General features: G+C 38.0%; 1 protein-coding gene across 1 annotated transcript in view; it reads left to right on the top strand.

Moving 5' to 3' along the window:
• Nucleotides 1-12,104: 12,104 nt before the first annotated feature.
• The window catches only part of LOC149801546 (uncharacterized), an 84,940-nt gene continuing 77,934 nt past the window's right edge, over nucleotides 12,105-19,110 (top strand). Inside the window, exons 1-2 of the mRNA XM_089955744.1 lie at nucleotides 12,105-12,239; nucleotides 16,367-16,548. Of these exons, the coding sequence (XP_089811870.1) occupies nucleotides 12,238-12,239; nucleotides 16,367-16,548 (184 nt within the window). The 5' untranslated portion in view covers nucleotides 12,105-12,237. The remainder of the gene's footprint in view (nucleotides 12,240-16,366; nucleotides 16,549-19,110) is intronic.

The following is a 19,110-nucleotide window of genomic DNA, read 5'->3' as shown; positions in this document are numbered from 1 at the left end:
ATTGCAGTCCTTGATGGATCGCCAAGATTTGTCCGAAACAGAAAAATCGCAAAAGTACGGTCAACTCTTGCAACGACTACAACTCTTTCACCAGAAAGCTTTAGACGAAACAGCTCTACCCACTCTGAAAGATTTTAAGACCTTGATGAAAAGTCCAGCACCATCACCAGTACCAGTACCAGTACGAGTGACCAAGACAGATAAAGGAGAAGAAGAAGAAGAAGAAGAAGGGTTTCAAACTCCACCAGAAAAAGTACGCAAGTTAACAACACCACCTACCTCCAGAATTGGATGGATTAAAAAGATGATGGCCACCCCTTCTTCATCACAAGAGAAAAAGAAAGTGAAGACAGAAGTGAAACAAGAACCGATATCCCCCGCTCAGATATCCTCCTCTTCAACACCTATCGCTGGTCACACACGCAAAGCATTGCAATCCAAGAAAGTACCCCAAGAGAAAAAGAGTAGCATCCTCCAAGAGTGGGTGTCTTATTAACACACAAACACAAAAAAATGGAAAAAGTCTTAGCCAGCATTTACTACGATCCCTCCCATCCTGCAGGTTACGCAGGAGTTCAAAAATTGTATCGTGCTGCCAAAACTCGACTGAAAAGTCTCCGTTTACCTCAAGTGCAACGATGGTTACAAGAACAAGCTACCTACACTTTACACAAACCCATTCTACGCAAATTTGCCAGAAGTCGCACCCAAGTGGAAGGCATCGATCATCAATGGCAAGCCGATTTAGCCGATGTCTCTCATTTGGCCAGCTACAATCGTGGCTACAAATATTTGTTTTGTGTCATCGACGTCTTTTCCAAATTTGCCTGGGTCGTGCCCTTGACTTCCAAATCGAGCAGCGAGTTAGTGCGAGCCCTGCAACGGGTGTTGAAACAAAGCGGTCGTCACCCTCTTCGATGGCAAACGGACAAAGGCACCGAATTTCTGAACCAAGCTTTCCAAAAAGAATTAAAGAAACGTGACATTCATTTTTTTACCACCGAGAATCCCGAAACCAAAGCCAGCATCGTGGAACATTTTCAACGCACTTTGAAAGAACGCATGTGGAAATATTTTACGCATCACCACACTCTGAAGTACATTGACATCTTACCGCACCTGGTGCAAGCGTACAACCAATCTTACCATCGAAGCATCGGACGTGCCCCGCAAGACGTGACTCCCGACAACGAAGTGCTGGTGTTTGAGCGTCTGTTTGGTACGTCCCCGACGAGGGCTGTCCCCAAGAAAAGTGGAATGTTGGCCGTAGGAGATTGGGTGCGCATTGGCAAAACCAAACGCACTTTCGACAAAGGTTACTTACCTAACTGGACGACCGAATTGTTTCGCGTCACTGGACGAGTGCATGGCCGTCATCCTGCCGTCTATAAATTGGAAGACATGAATGGAGAAGTGCTCAAAGGAACGTTTTATTTGCCCGAGTTACAACGTGTCACCAAAAAGGAAGACGACGTGTACGACATCGAAAGCATTCTCGAACGCAGAACCCGGAAAGTGGGCAAACGACGTGTCAAAGAAGTCAAAGTACGTTGGAAAGGATATCCACCCAGTTTTGATTCTTTAATCGACGCTTCGCAAGTCATCGACTATAAAAAGAAGTGACCATCATGCCCTTTCACACAGCAGACGCAGCTACGTCGACCACTCCTTCTTCACCCAGTTCTTCTGTGCAAGATTTACAAAAACAACCCTTGTGGGTGTGGTGTGGAGAACGTGTGCCTAAAACGCAAATCGTCTTTTTCTGCCAAATCTTCGTGATGTATTGTGTCATCGGGGCAGCCATTGCCAATCTGAGTTTGCAACAAGGAGACAAACAATTGTGGACCATTTTATTGAGCAGTTGCATCGGTTACCTGCTTCCTAATCCCTCCCTGAAATTCTCCTCGAACAGGAACCTTGTGTCCAGTGCCAGTGTCAGTCACCACTCCAAGCACAATCAGAACCCCATTTTAGACGGAGACACGCCTCTGACGTCCAGTAACCCCTCGGAGAGCCACAGAACTCTGGAATTATGAGTCACGAAAACCAATTTTACTTAACCTTACCCAGTGACAATTTCATGGAGGTGTTTCCCAACAACACGTTGTGCTGTTACACGGCCAAATTACCTCAGGCCATCCCCTTAGATCACGAAGCCCATTGGGAAGTGGCTTTAGTAGAAATGATTCACCCGACCCAAGTCCTCAATGTCCTTCCCAATCAAAATAAATTTGATGTGGAAGTTTATGACGAACAATTGCAACAGTGGTTGGATACCCATAGCAAATATGACAAGAAAACCCCTGGCACAAAAAATCAAAGGTACACCACCTATCACTTGTTCATTCCCCCAGGCTATTATTTTAGTGGTCAACATTTGGTCAGCACCATAGCCACCAGGTTTAATGGCGTGTTTCTGAAAGCCTTGGAAACTGTCAATAAAAATGTTGTCACCCTGGAGTACCACAAAACAGCTCGTCGCTTCCTGATGAAATTTCCTGAGGGGCGTACAATCATGTCTTTCTTATTTTGTCCTGAATTGTTTGACATGTTGGGCGGACACAGGGAGATGAGAAAGAAATTTGAGCAAAAAGGTGAGCTAGCAGTGATTTACGACAACGAGTCTTTTAGCAAGTTCTTTCGTACCCCAGTAGAACTGAATCAAGGACTGAATTTGATGTTCGTGTATTCCGATGTGGTGGAATACAACGTGGTGGGACACACCTCCGTACCGTTACTGCGTGTCATTCCTTTCAAAGTGGATTCTGCCGCGAACGCTGACGAGGAAGGTGGAAACACTTACCAAGTCCACCGCGAATTTGTCCATCCTCACTATTTGCCGGTCAGCAAGTCGTATTTGGACACGGTCAACATTACTATAAAAGGAGATTTGGGACAAAATATTCCATTCACCAAAGGAAAAGTCACGGTGAAACTCCATTTTCGAAAAAGGTTCTCTCACGATTCGTAAGTAAGTCATGTATCCAGTGTACCGAGGGGTTGCTCGACAGCGAGGACACGGTTTAGGAGATATGCTGAAATCGGCCTTTCGTTCGGTGGACCCGGTGTTAAAACCGATGGTGACACTCGGATTGCACGCCTTGAAAGATGCGGCACTGACGCAAGGCAAAGAATTTCTCCAAAATGTCATCATCGACAAACAAAACCCTAAAGAAGCCTTCATGAGGGCAGGCAAAAATGTCTTTCTACAAACGGGAAAGACATTTTAGGCCGACGAGACACACCTATAAATGCCCTGCACTCTACCGAGTCAGGCATTCAGCAAGGACAAGGCAGAAAGAGACGACGAAGAAGAAAACACCCCTTCACCAGACTTCAAGCTAGAAAGGCCAAGAAAAGAAGAACCGTTCGAGACTTAGACGTTTTCGATTATTGAGAAAGAGACAAAAAAATGATGCACCGAGAGTCTTGCGCTTGTTCCAAGACGGAACTGGATCTGTTTGCCATGCCCCCCACCATGATGACCATGCAAGAATCCCAATGGGTGGAATTTCATCCCATCTCCTCTTTGTCAGCCTCAGCTCACATTGAGTTTGAAATCAAAGGACAGCCCGAAGATTACATCGATCTGAATAGCAGTTACTTGTACCTGAAAGTCAAAGTTGTCGATGAGGACAATTCGACCCTAGATGGTGATGAGGTAATAGCTCCCGTCAACAATTTCATGCATTCCTTGTTCAGTGAAGTGGACTTGTACTTGAACAACAAACTGGTCAGCAGCAGCATGGATACTTACCCTTATCGTGCCTACCTGGAAAATCTCTTGACGTACGGAATAGATGCCAAGAATACTCATCTCAATGCTTGTGTGCTGTGGGAACCTGACGAAGCGGGCAAGTTTGACGCATCTGACAATGACGGCTTTGAGGAAAGACGAAAGAAAATCAAAGATGGACAGAGTTTAGAACTGATGGATCGTTTGCATTTGGACATGTGGTTGCAAGAGAAATATTTGCTGAACGGGGTGAATGTCCGCCTGAGACTGAATCGTAGCAGTGCCGTTTTCCATTTGATAGGTACTACTGCTTGCAAAACTGTCATCGAGGAAGCCAGGCTCTACGTACGACGCGTGGAAGTGTTACCTAAAGTGGGTAACGACATCAGTCAGACGTTGAGCAGAACGACCGCCTAGTATCCGATCCGACGCGTGGAAGTGAAAACCTTCACCATTCCCAAGGGACAGCGATCCAAGGACATCTATTCCAAGGACAGCTACCCAAACGTTTAATCCTTGGTATGGTCGAGAATTTAACCTTCAACGGAGTTTTGGAAAAAAATCCTTTCTACTTTAAACACTTTGACGTGTCCAAGATCGAAGTCAGTCGCGATGGCAAAACCTTGTGTACCCGACCTTTCGAACCTGACTTTGTCAAGAAGAATTACTTGAGATCGTACTTGTCCTTGTACGAAGCCACGGGACAGTTAGGAACCAACAGCAGTCACGGCATTACGTGCGAGGATTATGAAGGAGGCTATGCTTTGTGGGCTTTCGATTTCACTCCAGACCAAGGCAGCGACGAGGGACATTTCCACCCTATAAAATCCGGCCAGATTCGTGTGGAACTTCAGTTTGCAAAGCCACTGGACGAGACAGTGAACGCCATCCTGTATGCAGAATTCGATAATACCATAGAAATCAACAGTTTGAGAGAAGTCATCCTAAATTACTAGAAACCATGGAAGACTGTTATCCCTCTTTACCTAGTGGAGAAACTTTGGACATGAAATGTGAGGAGACCATGGAAGGAGAATCCCAAGACAAAGACGATGAAGTTATGATGAAGTCAAGATGGCCAGAACAAGAAGCCCATTTAGTCTCCTGTTTTGGCAAATACTTGGTCGAAAAAATGACGGAATTGATCAAGAAAAATTGCTATGGATGTCAAAACGATCATCCCAGTCAAATTCAACACGATAAATGCCTGATGTTGAGTCAAGAAGAAAAATTGGACGAGTATCTGGACGAAGCTTGGAGTCTCATCTCGGACAAAGACGTGTTGCACCAGTGGTATAAAGACTTGCGTGAACATTCTTGTCCACCATTAACCACTCAAGAGATCCATCGTATCGAAGCTCTCCTGAATCAGAGTGAGGAGACGAAACGAAGAAACGGTTATTTGTCAGACATTTTCAAGCAAAAAGTCAGGATCGAATTGACGACTTATTATTACCTGTGAAGAAGAAGAGAAAAACCACACAAAACATGGATACCTGGGAACTTTATTACCTTTTGAACCACAGTTCGTATACGGCTTCTTGGAATCCTGTCGTCTGTGCTAAAGATGAACTCCCTCATCGCATACCTAAAGACCATCAAGCTTACGTGATCAACACGGACGACAGTCATCTCCCAGGAACCCACTGGGTAGCCGTCTACTTTCCTCAAGAAGGATGTGTGGAATATTTCGATTCGTACGGATTGCCCCCTTTGGAAGACGATATCATCGACTTTATGAGAAGAAATGCTCAAACCACCCTATTCAATAATGTGAAATTACAAGGCACAGATTCCTTGGTGTGTGGACAGTACTGTGTGTATTTTCTGCATCATAGCAGCCTGGGCTATTCCTTAGAACATTTAGTGACTCATTTTGATCCTCGTTCTTCTACTAGAAACGATGTGAAAGTAGATCGATGGTTTTGTGACCATTATGCTTATCTTTTGTCTCAAGCTAGGAAACGTAGTGTCCATCAATGGCCTAATGATTTCCAACAGTGGAAATCGCAATTCCATTCACAACGTTGTCAGCCCTGTTTAAAGTAGACTGTCAATTGAGAAAAAATTTTTTTGTCAATTTTGAAAAAATGTTTGATGTTATATTGTTGGATTATTGTTAAAAATGTTAGAGTTGTTGTTTAGTGTTAAGTGATTTTTGAATAAAAATGTTGTGTTTTGAAAAAATGCCTTTGTCTTTTGTTTAGCTATAAGAATGTTTGATTGATGCTCTTTAACTTCTTACTATCCCTCTCATGACACTCATTGAACGTTGCGTCTCGAAAACCGTGGGGATATTTTCCTTCACGCCCGCGCTTTGACTTTAAGAACCGGGGTTGTTTCCAGTCTAACCATCCATTGTCGACTCATCCTCCTATGAAGATGTGCTCCAAACTAGCTAAGCTCAACGAAGCCTACGTGAATTTGCATAGGGTCAGACACAGTCTTATACCGAAGCCAGAAGAAATAGAGAATGTGAGAATGTTAAAAGTCACTGAAGACCTGATAGAAGAGCTCTTCAGAGAAGAAATGAACAGGGAGAAAGAAGAATGGACAGAGAAGTACAGACTTCAGAGACAGCAGCAACAGCAGCAACAGCAGCAACAACAACAACAGCAGCAGCAGCAACCTGAACCTGACAGAGGCTTTGTCGATTGTCGTATCGACACCAAAGAGTTCTTCTTCTCTTTCCGAAGAAGCAGACCTATCGCCAGAAAGTCTATCCTCAGAGGACATCGCATTCTTAGAAACTAAAAAAAGATTGTCATAGCAAACAAAAAACAGCCCTTTTCAGGGCTACCCCAATACTCTAGAAAAGAAATAACCATCAATTTGCCAATGTGTGTAGGTAGAGTAGTGTGAAAATAAACACTAACTCTTTTTTAAAATAATGTGAGGGTATGTGATTGTGTGTTTGTAAGTGATCACGTACGTTGGTGTGGATAGTAGATTAAAATAATGTTTTTGGTGTTTGAGGTGTAGATTTGGGGTTAGATTGCTTTGCGTATGTAAATAGTCTATTGAAGTGATTTATAAAAAATTTTAAAATAGTGATGGGTAGCATTAAAAAGTGAGTGAGTGTTTCTTTTAGGTCAGCGCGTTGTTGTTTTTGGTCATGATCTAGGTAAGATCAATTTTATGTTTTTAGGGGGATGTTTTCCTTCACGTCCGCGCTTTCACTATAAATTGAAACTCGTTCGGCAGTCTAGCTACCCTTGTTGATTGATCAACTCCACCAGAAGAATGAACACCAGAATTGTGAAACTGCTAGAACTCCAGATGCACCTGGAATATGCCAGGCGCATACTAAATGAACTGGCTGCGGAGGCCATTGTCGAAGAAGCAAGAATGAAAGAGGAGGAGGAGGAGGAAAAAAGAAGAAGAAAAGAAGAGGAGGAGAGAAGAAACAAAGAAGAGGAGGAGGAAAAGGAAAGAAGAAGAAATTTCAGAATCCCAGAAACCGAAAATTGGGATTCTGAAGCCACATATCCTGCCTCTGCACTCCCAAGAAGAAAGGTAAAAGGAGACTGGGGAAGAAGATGCGTGTGTGGCGCCAGGCCAGGAAGGTGCAACCATTAGATAGGTGCATCTGGAGTTCAAAAAAAACCAACAGCCCTTTTCAGGGCTACCCAATACTCTAGAAAAGATATAACCATTAATTTGCCAATGTGTGTAGGTAGATTAGTGTGAATATAAACACTAACTCTTTTTTAATAGTGTAAGGGTATGTGTTTGTGTGTTTGTGTTTGTAAGCGCTCACGTACGTTTGTGTGAATAGTAGATTATGGGTTTCTTAATTGTTTCTTAGCGTATGTGGAGAGTATAGTTTGGGTTTTATTATATGAAATGAGAAAAGTAGGGGGATGTTTTCCTTCACGTCCGCGCGTTGTTTGGTCATGATCTAGGTAAGATCAATTTTATGTTTTTAGGGGGATGTTTTCCATCACGTCCGCGCTTTCACTATAAGAACCCACCACGTTCGTCGTTCGAACCATTCTACAAAGAATAATCTAGACAAGATGACGCAAGTGACTGATTTATTTAATCAATTGAGGCATATCTATTTCTGGATAATAGATGCAGAATATGATATAGAAAGGATACAAAAGGAATGGGAGTATGAAGATAAAGAACACTTGGTAACCGGTCAAGTCGAACGTATAAAAACCGCCAGACATATAATAGAAGGAATGATAGAAGATGAAGTCAACAAATCAAGAGGATTTATTGACCCACCTTATGTCAGAGTGGGGAGTTTGAAGGAAGCACTGGATTATGTCATCCAAGTCCGGTCCTTCCTAGAACATATAGTGTATTGGACGGAGTTGTCATATATGAAGAGGGGACTGTACAGGTTGAAAAAAGGAGAAGAAATAAGAAACAAGTGATGACTGAAGAGGTGAAAAAGATAAAAGAAAAAAGGAGTCAAGAAAAACAGGATAAGGAAACAATAAAGAAGAAAGAGGCCTTTGACAAAGTCAATCAAAATTGGATCAAGATACAAGAGAAGTTCAGGGCTATGGGTCACCCAGACTGGTTACCTGAAAAAGAAAAGAAGAAGAACAAAGGAATTTGGGGAAAGATTAGGGGCTGGATGAGGAAATGGAGGAAATAGAAGAAGCAGAAGAAAGCGAAAGGCCCTTTTCAGGGCCAGCCATATTTCTCGAAAAGAGATAGCCTTTCAATTGCCTACCCCTTTTTTAAAAAAAAAAATTTAAAAAAAAAAAAAAATCCCCTTGTCCCTAAACAAGCCCAAACTCTATTCCCATGTTAAATTCCCCTTGTACGTATATTGACCCACGATTTTTCGCCATGTTAATTCCCCTTGTACGTATATTGACCCACGATTTTTCGCCATGTTAAATTTCCATTGTACGTATATTGACCCAGGGGTGTTTTTAATGCTAATTCCCATTGTACGTATAGTATCCTCATTCACTACTCTTGTTCTCAAACACTATTTCCATGCCTTCTTTTTCGTTCTTGCTGTAAAACCAAAGCCAACCCAAAAATGTGTATGTCACGATCCAGCTACGGTATTATAAATAATACTACAGCAGACGTGCATTAACAAATTTCGAATCCTCAGTCAGAAAAGCTGACAAGCTGACACCCTAAATACACGTAACTCAAGATTTAGTAGATACAAATTTTATTTTACAAAAATGTAAAGAATCAAATCAATAAATGCATTTAACATAAAGTCTTCAACTTCTGCACAGTACAATAGACGTAGTAATTTACGTGGTAAGTCCAATTCAGATTGAACAGTTAATTCATTATTCGTGATTTCCCGATACACAAGTGAGAGAGTCACTGCTCTTGGTGTTGTCCCTTCTTCTTATCTGCTTCAGTCTTTCTCCTCCTTCCTTCATTCCTTCTCTCTTTCGTTTCCACTTATTCCTCCGTTCTCCTTTCTTCTACTTATTCTTACTTCCCCCTTCCTTCCTCCTTCCATCTTCATCTACTAATGTACCGCCTCGTGCGCGCACCCTGGAGCCTTCTGAAGGAATACAACAAGAGACAAAATTGCATCCGTACCCGATTTTCCTGGGAATTATCACTCTCTCGCAGACCTTCTATCGGATTAATGAGCGACCAACCTTACAATGTCAAATGTACAATCACAATCTCCGCTTACATAACTCATACATGCCTTGCGCTACAACGTACGAATAATATTACTTCAATGAATTTGGTAACACACATACACTAAAAATTTATATATTTCTACACGGTAACCTACAACATAGTTAATGAAGTAATCATTCATACTGCTTGCGTCATAAGAACAGTTTCAATTACCGCATCTCTCACGTTTGTTGTTGACATTGCGAATATCACGATCATTCCTTGCTTCTTTGAAAGTTTATTTGGTAGTGGTCAATTGTAATGCAGTTTGTATGTGATACAAATAAAATATATGTATGTATGTATGTATGTATGTATGTATGTATGTACGCTGTGTCAATGATATACCACTCGTTGTATAAATTTTTCATTTATATTTTATATATCAATGTATGCTGTATCAATGTTATATCACTCGTGGAATACATTTTCCATTACAAGGAAACTCGATAGGCCTCATTTTCTTTTAATGAAAATTATTCATCTCGTGGTATATCAATGATACAGCGTACTATTATTTGCCCTTTGAACGGAGTTAGGATATACTAAAGGCAACTGATCGAGTGAATGAACTCCTCACATGCCTGCCGAGTGTGTCCGCTACAAAATGTAGTTTTGTGCCTTTTGTGGCTATTTGTGGATTTTACTTCATCCATTGGGTGTGAAAACTTATATTAATGAATTTGGTTTATTTTTTTTGTAATTTTTTGGGTAACAGAATGTTTTATAAATGTGCTAAAATTGTACATGATAAATTTGGCCAGTAATATGCATAATTAATTGTGTAGCTGACATGGTTGCTTTAACATCTTTGAATGAAATTGTAAAGAACTTATAATGTCCTCTTGATTGATTAAACGTTCTTTGCTAATTTGGTATTTTTGTAAATAACTGGATTGTTAGGATCTGCGATCGTAGTAACGATGCCTTAAATACTGTTTTTTGTCAGCCATTAAATATTACACACACACACACACACACACACATGCACATACACTTCCAGGGAATACTTTAAGCTTGATGAATAACCTTTTGTTACTTTTCTGCAACAATTGTTTAGTCCTTTCAAACGTATTAATTGCTTCAAATGCTTATCAAATGTTGCCATTCATATGGGTGGATCTAAAATACTTATTTTATATACTGTATCACCGTGTACTCTTTTAAATTTCTGAAACGTTCTAGTTTATCTATGTTCTGTTCGAAATCGACATATTCATTCTCTTGTAGGTTATTTTGGTATACGGCTAGCTTTGAACACAACTTTATTCCATCGAAACTTGTAAACAAATATAAATTACCCCATGATACCGAGAGTTTTGCTTTAATTTTTTAAGACATGAAATATTTAATGTCTCTGAAAACTTTAATTTATCAAACTGTAGATTTGTGCCATTATTTGTGTTGTGTTAAAAACACATTAGTCGGTGTTCACAGTGCCAGCTCACCAGCTCAGCTAGAGTAGATAGCTGGTGATAGAAGTGTAATTTACATTTACCACTGACAGAGGTGCAATTTGCAATTACCACTGATCGTGATGCAATTTACATTTATCATTGACAGAGGTGTAATTTACATTTATCACTGATAGAGGTGTAATTTACATGTATCACTGATAGAGGTGCAAGTTACATTTATCATTGTTATCATTTAATTTTCTTGGAAGAAGATCATACTAATTGTAATTTCTCCAGTAAGTATATTCTGCACCCGAATAGCAGAGAGAGAGAGAGAGAGAGAGAGATGGATCAGCGGATAATTTATTATTATTATTATTATTATTTATGATGCTGTTGTATATTTATTAGTGGGGAGGTCAAGCCCACAAGAAAGATACTACCAATTTAAATTTTACAAGTGTGATATTTCAGAACCCTTCGGGTGGGATTTCCCTACTCACACGAGTGCATATGATGGATTCTCTCTCTCTCTCTCTCTCTCTGTGCCAACTACTACCCACATTAATCAGTGACATTAATTACAACACGCTAAAAGGAGGACAATAATCATAAATGATGAAATAAATTATTATGTAGGTCATAAGCGGGATGATTACGTCACTGCCAATTAAAGATGGGAGGGGGAGGGGCTAATGGGTCATGTGCCCGGACCCACCCTCCAGCCATGGGTCGACCCCTGGTTGCCGTGGATACAATTACATGTCATTAAATAAACTATACATAACTCGAACTGTTTAATACTTAGCCTAATAATTACACAAAATCAAAGATAGTTTAAGGACAGCTTTTGGGCTCCATTTTATAGATCTATATCTTAATTAACCAAAAGCCGCCCCCCCAAAAATAAACAATTTAAAAAATAATTAAAGTGCCCTGGAACCCCACCTACAGCCTTAATCCGCCCCTGCTAAACGTAGCTTCTTGATACGATGGAGCGTAAATATTTACTTTTAAGCTTCACAGTTTAGCTTTGTTAAACTCCTAGAGAATACATTTATCAATTTAAAATAAGAAACGAATAAAAACATAAGAAAAAGAAAAACAAGAAGAAATGAAAAGATAGAAAAATAAATAAAAAGCTGGCATAGAGGCGAAAACAATGTCAACAATTACGAGAATTATGAAGATAACTGACATTAAAGCTCTAATCCATTAAAAAAGATAAGCTAAAATAAATTACCAGTGAGTCTTTTAAATATTAAACCGCTGGCTAGTGTGTACTCAAATTATAGCGCCGGTATCCATCTAATTAACTGCGTTCAATCCAAGTTTAAGTTGTTGATACCACTCTCCTTATTTCCTGTTCCGATGCAAATATTAAAAGGCGGGATATGCAGTGATATACGATTTTGTTTCAGTAAATCGTACAGATAACCTTGTTCATATGCTGTCGCCTTCTTTAACATCGATATGTGAGTGTATATAACTATTCGGATATTTACTGAATCAGTTGATCTTGTTCATAAACAATCATCTGGTAGGAAATTTTGAGCTATGCTCAAGTATTTAGCTAGTATTTATCCTCCTAAGTGATCTATTTGGATTGTTTTGTAGTCTCAGTTTGCCCAAGTTCGTTGACTTCGAACACTACGGTCAAATTATAGGATAAAGCGACAAGAATAAAAATACAATCATATAGCTACTCGTATATGGAGGGGGATTACCGCCATATGTTATTGTCCTATATTGTCTATAAGTACTAGTTCTACAATGTCTATAAGTACTAGTCCTACAATGTCTATAAGTACTAGTCCTACAATGTATATAAGTACTAGTCCTACAATGTCTGTAAGTACTAGTCCTACAATGTAAGACTTACATGTAGGACTAGGGACGGCAAAGATTTTTGAGCCGTTTGTTATAAGGAGCTTGAAAATAGATATTATAGTAATAGCATCTTTCAGATGAATAATAAAGTTTATTTGAAAAGGATGTCTATAAGATTGAGTTGTGTCATTTTTTATACCAGTATCCTCAGACATTTTTACGCACTCAAATTACAGAAAAATGTCAGAAGGACACTATTTAAAAAAAACAATTGTTTACATTATAAATTTAAACTGGTTGTCTTACTGATAGGTTTAAACTATGAATGGATGATTATAGCCCATTTAAATGTTGTTTTACCATTCCTAATGATCATATCAGTGGGTTTTTTTTTTTACATGCAAAATGACGTTAATATATTTTTGAAGTGCAAAATGGAAAAGATAACTTGTTTCTTGCAATATGAGTAAAAGACTAAAAAAATATACAATTGCTTTCATTGCAAACTACTAAAAATAAGTGTAAAAAGCATTTATTCATCCTTACTTAACAATTATAATTCATTCTGTAAACCTAAGAGCAAAACTTGAATTGTTGTATTCCAAAAGAAAGATACAAGTCTCAACACAGTGCTAGAATATTAACTAAATTAATGCACTGATACACTTTAATAAATTGTTGCATTTTACTTGGAAAATATTGGGACAATATAAATTATCAACTTCTAAATATCTATATTGAATGTTTCTTATCTACTGCATGAAGTGAATCTTCCTAAAGCTACATAAAATCTAGAATTTGTCATTAAATATTAAGCACAGCTAGGAATTATGTCAAGGACTTGACTTAAAACCATAATAACAAAATTTGTAAAACTTTTAAACAATAAACGTTTATACAAATAATTCCACTTAACTGATAACTTAGCCATTTTGTTGTGAAAGAACAAGCATCGCTGTAACAGGAACAATAACAGCTGTAATTACACTACGCCTCTGGAACAATTTCCAGATGGCTGTTTCTGTAATCCTCTTTGAGAGTGTAAGTGTAGATGGCATTTGGGGAACTTGTATCCTGCAAATCATAATCATATACAATGTTGTAAAAGTCAGGAAATCCCGCTACTACACTAAATACACACCCAGGCCACTAGCCCTCATTGAAGGTATGAATAACACTTCTTTCCAACAAGTGATGGCATTTTACGTACAGGCGCTTCCTCACTTGGACTATCTGCAGCATCTTTAATTAACTGAATGAGTTTTTTTTTCTTCAGTTTTTCTGTTGACTATGCCTTACCCTTTTTGCTCATTTTGTACAGTTGTTAATCTTTTACAGTCTGTTTTAAGACTCTCTACATGAATCATATTTGTGATGTTAGTGCCTTTCTTTTCTTTGTAACTTTTAGCTCTGCAAGGATGTTCTCAACATTATCTGGTCTTTGCCACAATCCATAATAAAGAATTGCATTTGTGTGTTTTAATTTTACTTTGAGTGCTCTTTTGTTTTGTTTTTCCAGAGCAAGTTGTTTATTTTGCAAAGCCTTTTTTCGTCTTGCCTCAGTTTCTTTCAGCTTTTCTTTATATTTGAGAGGATAGTTGTTGGGTCTTTGATTTGAATTTCTTTAATTTAGTTTTTAATTCTTGAGAATGAGACCTTTTTAAGACTAGAAATCTTCATGCTGATGTTTTTCTATAGTTTCTCTAATTTCAACAGTTTTTTGTGCTTTCAGTGACTTCTTGTTGTTCTGACTGTTGTTTGAACTGTGACAATTCAGTTGCTAAACTTGTACATGCTTGCTTGCAAGATGAAAGTTCATCTTCATAAAGTTTTCCACTTGGAACTTTAGGTGCTGTCACAGTGTTAACTGGTACTGAAAATGCTTCACTTTCAAATTCATTATTTGCCAACCCTTGTTTCCCTCTTACAAGTTTATTCTTGTATCGATACAGCTTTGCAGTTAGAGCTTGTTTAGATGATGAATCAAGGTTAGCGATTTCTGCAAATTTGTTTATTAAATACTGTTCATCGGTTGTCTTTGATGTACTTTTATGAAAGATGTCAATAGCTGTCCGAACATTTAAAGTTCTAATGTCTGTATCCATCATCATGGATATACAATAATACATACACCAACATGCAAAACACGAAAAAATAAAAGAAACTCCGTACAAGATATGTTAAATGTCTGATAAGAAATAGATATGAAACACAGTTTTGCTTACTACCAAGATAATTTATCCTGGATTAAAATTGTACAAGACAAATTACTATATAATTGTCACGAATTGACGTGCGAGTGACCTTATATATTTATAGCAGGCCGAATAAAACTGAAACAGTTCAATGGAAGATAAACAAAAAAGAAATTGTTCTAAATCAATACTTTATTTATTACTATTGATTAAATAACTATCATATTTTGTGTACATAGTGATTTTCAGCTTCTAGTATTTGCATCTTCACATTGGTACATAATACATGGTGAATGAAAATGAGGCTGAAGAATTTACGTCTAACAGGGTCATACAAAAATTAATAATTGCACTTCATTACGTAGATGATTGAAGCAGTTTTTTCTCTATTCAGTATAAGAAATGAATAATAATTATTAATATCTTGAATAGCACTGCGTAATTGGCCCAGAATTTATTTTCATTAATATTTCTTCTCTTCTAAGGTCATTTGTATTATCCGCACTGCACGATTTTTAGGAAAAAAGTGTCATTACGCATGCTCCAGAGACTTTAGAAAATCTTCAGCACCTTTCGGAAACATGACAGTATGTAGCTGTTAGTACAATTGCCATAGTGTGTACCCACCCATTCGGATTTTCACACATTTCCATGGCCTAGAGGAAGTATCACTATAAACTGTCACACTACGGACATCATAGCGATATGACTGAAAAATTGTTAAAGCTTAGTTAAAAATCTGAATCACACACACACACAGTCTTTCCAGTGTTCTGAAAGTCTGCAAGCCCATGTGATTTTCATTTGGGTAGTGTTTCAGCTGCTAAGAAAGTAAACACAGCTTTGAAAATTTAAAAAATTTCTGAGTAAAACAATTGACTTTTTGATGCAGACATTCATACCAAAGTTGAAAAAGTTCATATATTAACTGTAAAGAGATTTTGACATAGGTGATCAAAACCAAATCCAGTGAAAATAAAGCCCAAGTCAAAACCCCACACAGGATGAAATTTGGTTTGGTTTGGTATTTTATTGTACAGAAAATCATGTGAAGACAATTTGTAAAGTGCCTTGCTCTGAAACACAACTACAGTAGACAACCTGTGCTGATTCAGCATCAGGATTCCAAAACATTCCCTCCTGGTCAGGAGTGCAGCTTACTGACCAATGAATCACAAGCAGTCCTTTCTCTTGTAACCAAATTGTGTCTGACCCACCCAGCTTTTGTTTTCTTTCTACTAGCTGATAGGTTGACTTTACTTACTCTGGAACATCCTTTTAATTGAATTCAGATTTGTGTGATTGAAATTCTTTGACCTTAAAACTCTTTGGTCAATAGTGTTTAGCTTATTATCATTGACTTTTGGTCAGATTGCAAGGTTAATTATATTAAAAGCCAACTACACCCAAAACCCAATTGTGATCAAGTCCTGTATCATATTTAGAAAACTCGAAACCTCCATCTTCTTTCATGTGGAAAGGGGAATGGGGGATTTCGCTCCGAAATAGAATAGACTGCTTCCTGATTTTTAATTTTCAAGATCACTTTAAATGAATATTTTCTCAACTTATTCCAGGTCCCATCATATGCCATTAGAAAATACCATGATGATGCAATCTTTGATGCTGGAGGAGGAAGATGAAAACAGCAACATGGGAGGAGCTGAATTTAAGGATGATTGGGAAGATGATGAAAATTGGACAGACCCACAATGGGCAGATCATTTGTGTTGGAGCAAAGGGCATTCTGCTGCTGCAGGTTTCATACTCGAAAATTTAAACTAAAGATCAGATGATAATGCATCATTTATGTTCTTTTCAGATACAGTCCTACCCACTTTTATCGACATCACTTATGTCGACAAGCTGCCTATTTCGACAAAAAAGCAAAGTCCCGGTCCCTTGGTCTACTATTACTACCAAAATTGTCATGCTTATGTCAGTGTCGAGATAAAACAATAAACGTACATGTCGACAGAAGCCCTTGGTCCCAGCTTGAACAAATCCTTTGTTTTCTAATCATTTATTCGACAAGCTGCCAGTTCTGACCCATGCTTTGTTCAGCAATTAGTTGATCTTGCAGACAGGCTTTAATTTTCCTGCCTAATCATTTATGTCTGCAAGTGACAAGTTCTGACCTGTACTTTATTCAACAATTAGTTGATCTTGCCACCAGGCTATAATGTCTCGGTCTGATATAAAAAAAACCAGGCTTTTGCTTGGTCCTATAAAGTTGGCCTCTTGTGGCGACTTAAATAACAGCAATGAAAACTGATCGATTCTTGCATTTTCCAAAGTGATAGGTGATTAAAACAAGTTTATTGTGGTGTGACAGTTTCCTTTTTAACTTTATTTAGCATGTGTCAGTGTATACAATATTATGCCTTCATTAGTCATATCAGCCGCATATCTCTTGTTCTATTTTATGTACTTTTCACGATGACTTCTGTAACTAAATACATGTACTGTTTAAACCAACTTGTTGACAGGTTTTCATTTCCCTGTGAATAGCCCCATCCCCTTGGTAGCCTCAATAAGATAGGAACAGACTGACCAAAATCCAGGCCAAGTTAAGTACATGTACTTGAAGCATGTAAATAACAACTATGCAACCATGTGCTAATGCCGACATTGAATATTGACATTGAATATCGTAGTTAATGTTTTTCATATCAGATGTGACCAATGCAATATTTTATTGTGGATTTTATTACACAAAGGTAACCAAAAAGTAATTTGTCAATATACAAGTGTATTTCACACTAGTTTTGTCTTCATGTACTCAAAATTTCCATTGTTTTCTCAAAGTGTAAATGCTACTTACTGACGACAGGTTACCCTTACTGACGAATTTAACTTGTATCTTTTTTCAGACCCCCCCAACACTTATCTCGACATCTGCCTATGTCGACAATATTTCCTCGTGCCCGAGGATGTTGACATAAACGGGTAGGACTGTACTGCATACATGTTTGTCTGAACAAGTAAATGCATGATGGCAAAGTATCATAAAATCAGACACTAAATGATAAAGAATGTAACTGATACCAGATGATGGAAAGTGTAACTAACACCAGATGATGGAAAGTGTAACTAACACCAGATGATGGAAAGTGTAACTAACACCAGATGATGGAAAGTGTAACTAACACCAAATGATAAAGATATAGACATTATATTTGAGAAGAGATTAGATCAGAATTAAGACAATATTGTGAATATGGGGTCTTGCTGAATTTAGCACAACATGTTATGACATAAATGGTCGCATTTGTGACTAAAAATTCAAAATTGCCTAGTGAAAATTATTACCATATCCTCAGTCAGCCATCAGAATGATAATGTAGCAACTAGAAACTGATGTCCATAATTTCTGGTTAGAAGCATGTACCAAATTTTATGCTATTAAAAAGCATTTGGCAGGTACAGTTTAATTTGCAACATAATCCCTTTTTTATTGTGATACTGCAAGTTACTACACAAGTTCACCATCTTTATATGTTGCTAGGCTGACTTACAGCCAATAAATGATCAGTCTGATACATTCCCTTTAAAATCAACCATAGTTAATGGTACAGATAGGTCACGATAATGTGAAAATCAAAACTGCTCATGCCTTTTTTTTTAATCAAACTAGGAAATATTTTGTTTCGGTTTTCTTTTTTATTTTCTTCTTTTTTTTGTAGATAAATAAAGATTATGCATTTGAACAAAATAAAAATGATTCAGAAATAAGCAATTCTTTGGTGTGCATACTCCAGCTCGGTTTATCACCATAAATTCATTTGCAACTATCAAACATTTGTAATTCTCGACATTGGTGAATTTGAAATATTCATAGATTTTGTTGGGCCGCAAGAAAAGGGATCATTTGTGACACACAGGATTTATTATTACCAGATTCATTTCAAGCATGATTTACTGCAAGTTACTACAAGTTTTAAGATAGCCTACACTTCACTGATAATAAAAAAACAATGGACAGCAATAAAGTAAAAGATAACTGAAACATGTAAGAAAAGAAACAAAAAATTTAATTTCAGTTCATAACTGCTATGAAGAAAGATACTAATAATGAAGGTGAAAGTATACTCAGAATGGAGGAAGGTCAGACTGAGGGGTCAGCTCAGGGTCTACTAATTTTCCTGAGTATTACACACAGTGCTATTACTACCAGATGAAAGGAAATTAAGTAAAATTTATAAAACTCTGGTATTTCCCAGTCATTTTAGGATGGCATTGCACCATGCTACTTTATTTCTGCACCAGGTCATTTTGTGTTTCTTTTAATGTTATACAAATTTTAGATCTTTACCCAAAG

Source organism: Sinohyriopsis cumingii, chromosome 4 (genome assembly GCF_028554795.1).
Source record: "Sinohyriopsis cumingii isolate HCF-2022 chromosome 4, ASM2855479v2, whole genome shotgun sequence".
Taxonomy (NCBI): domain Eukaryota; kingdom Metazoa; phylum Mollusca; class Bivalvia; order Unionida; family Unionidae; genus Sinohyriopsis; species Sinohyriopsis cumingii.
Note: the sequence above shows the minus strand (reverse complement) of the source record. Positions and strands in the feature narration are given on the sequence as shown.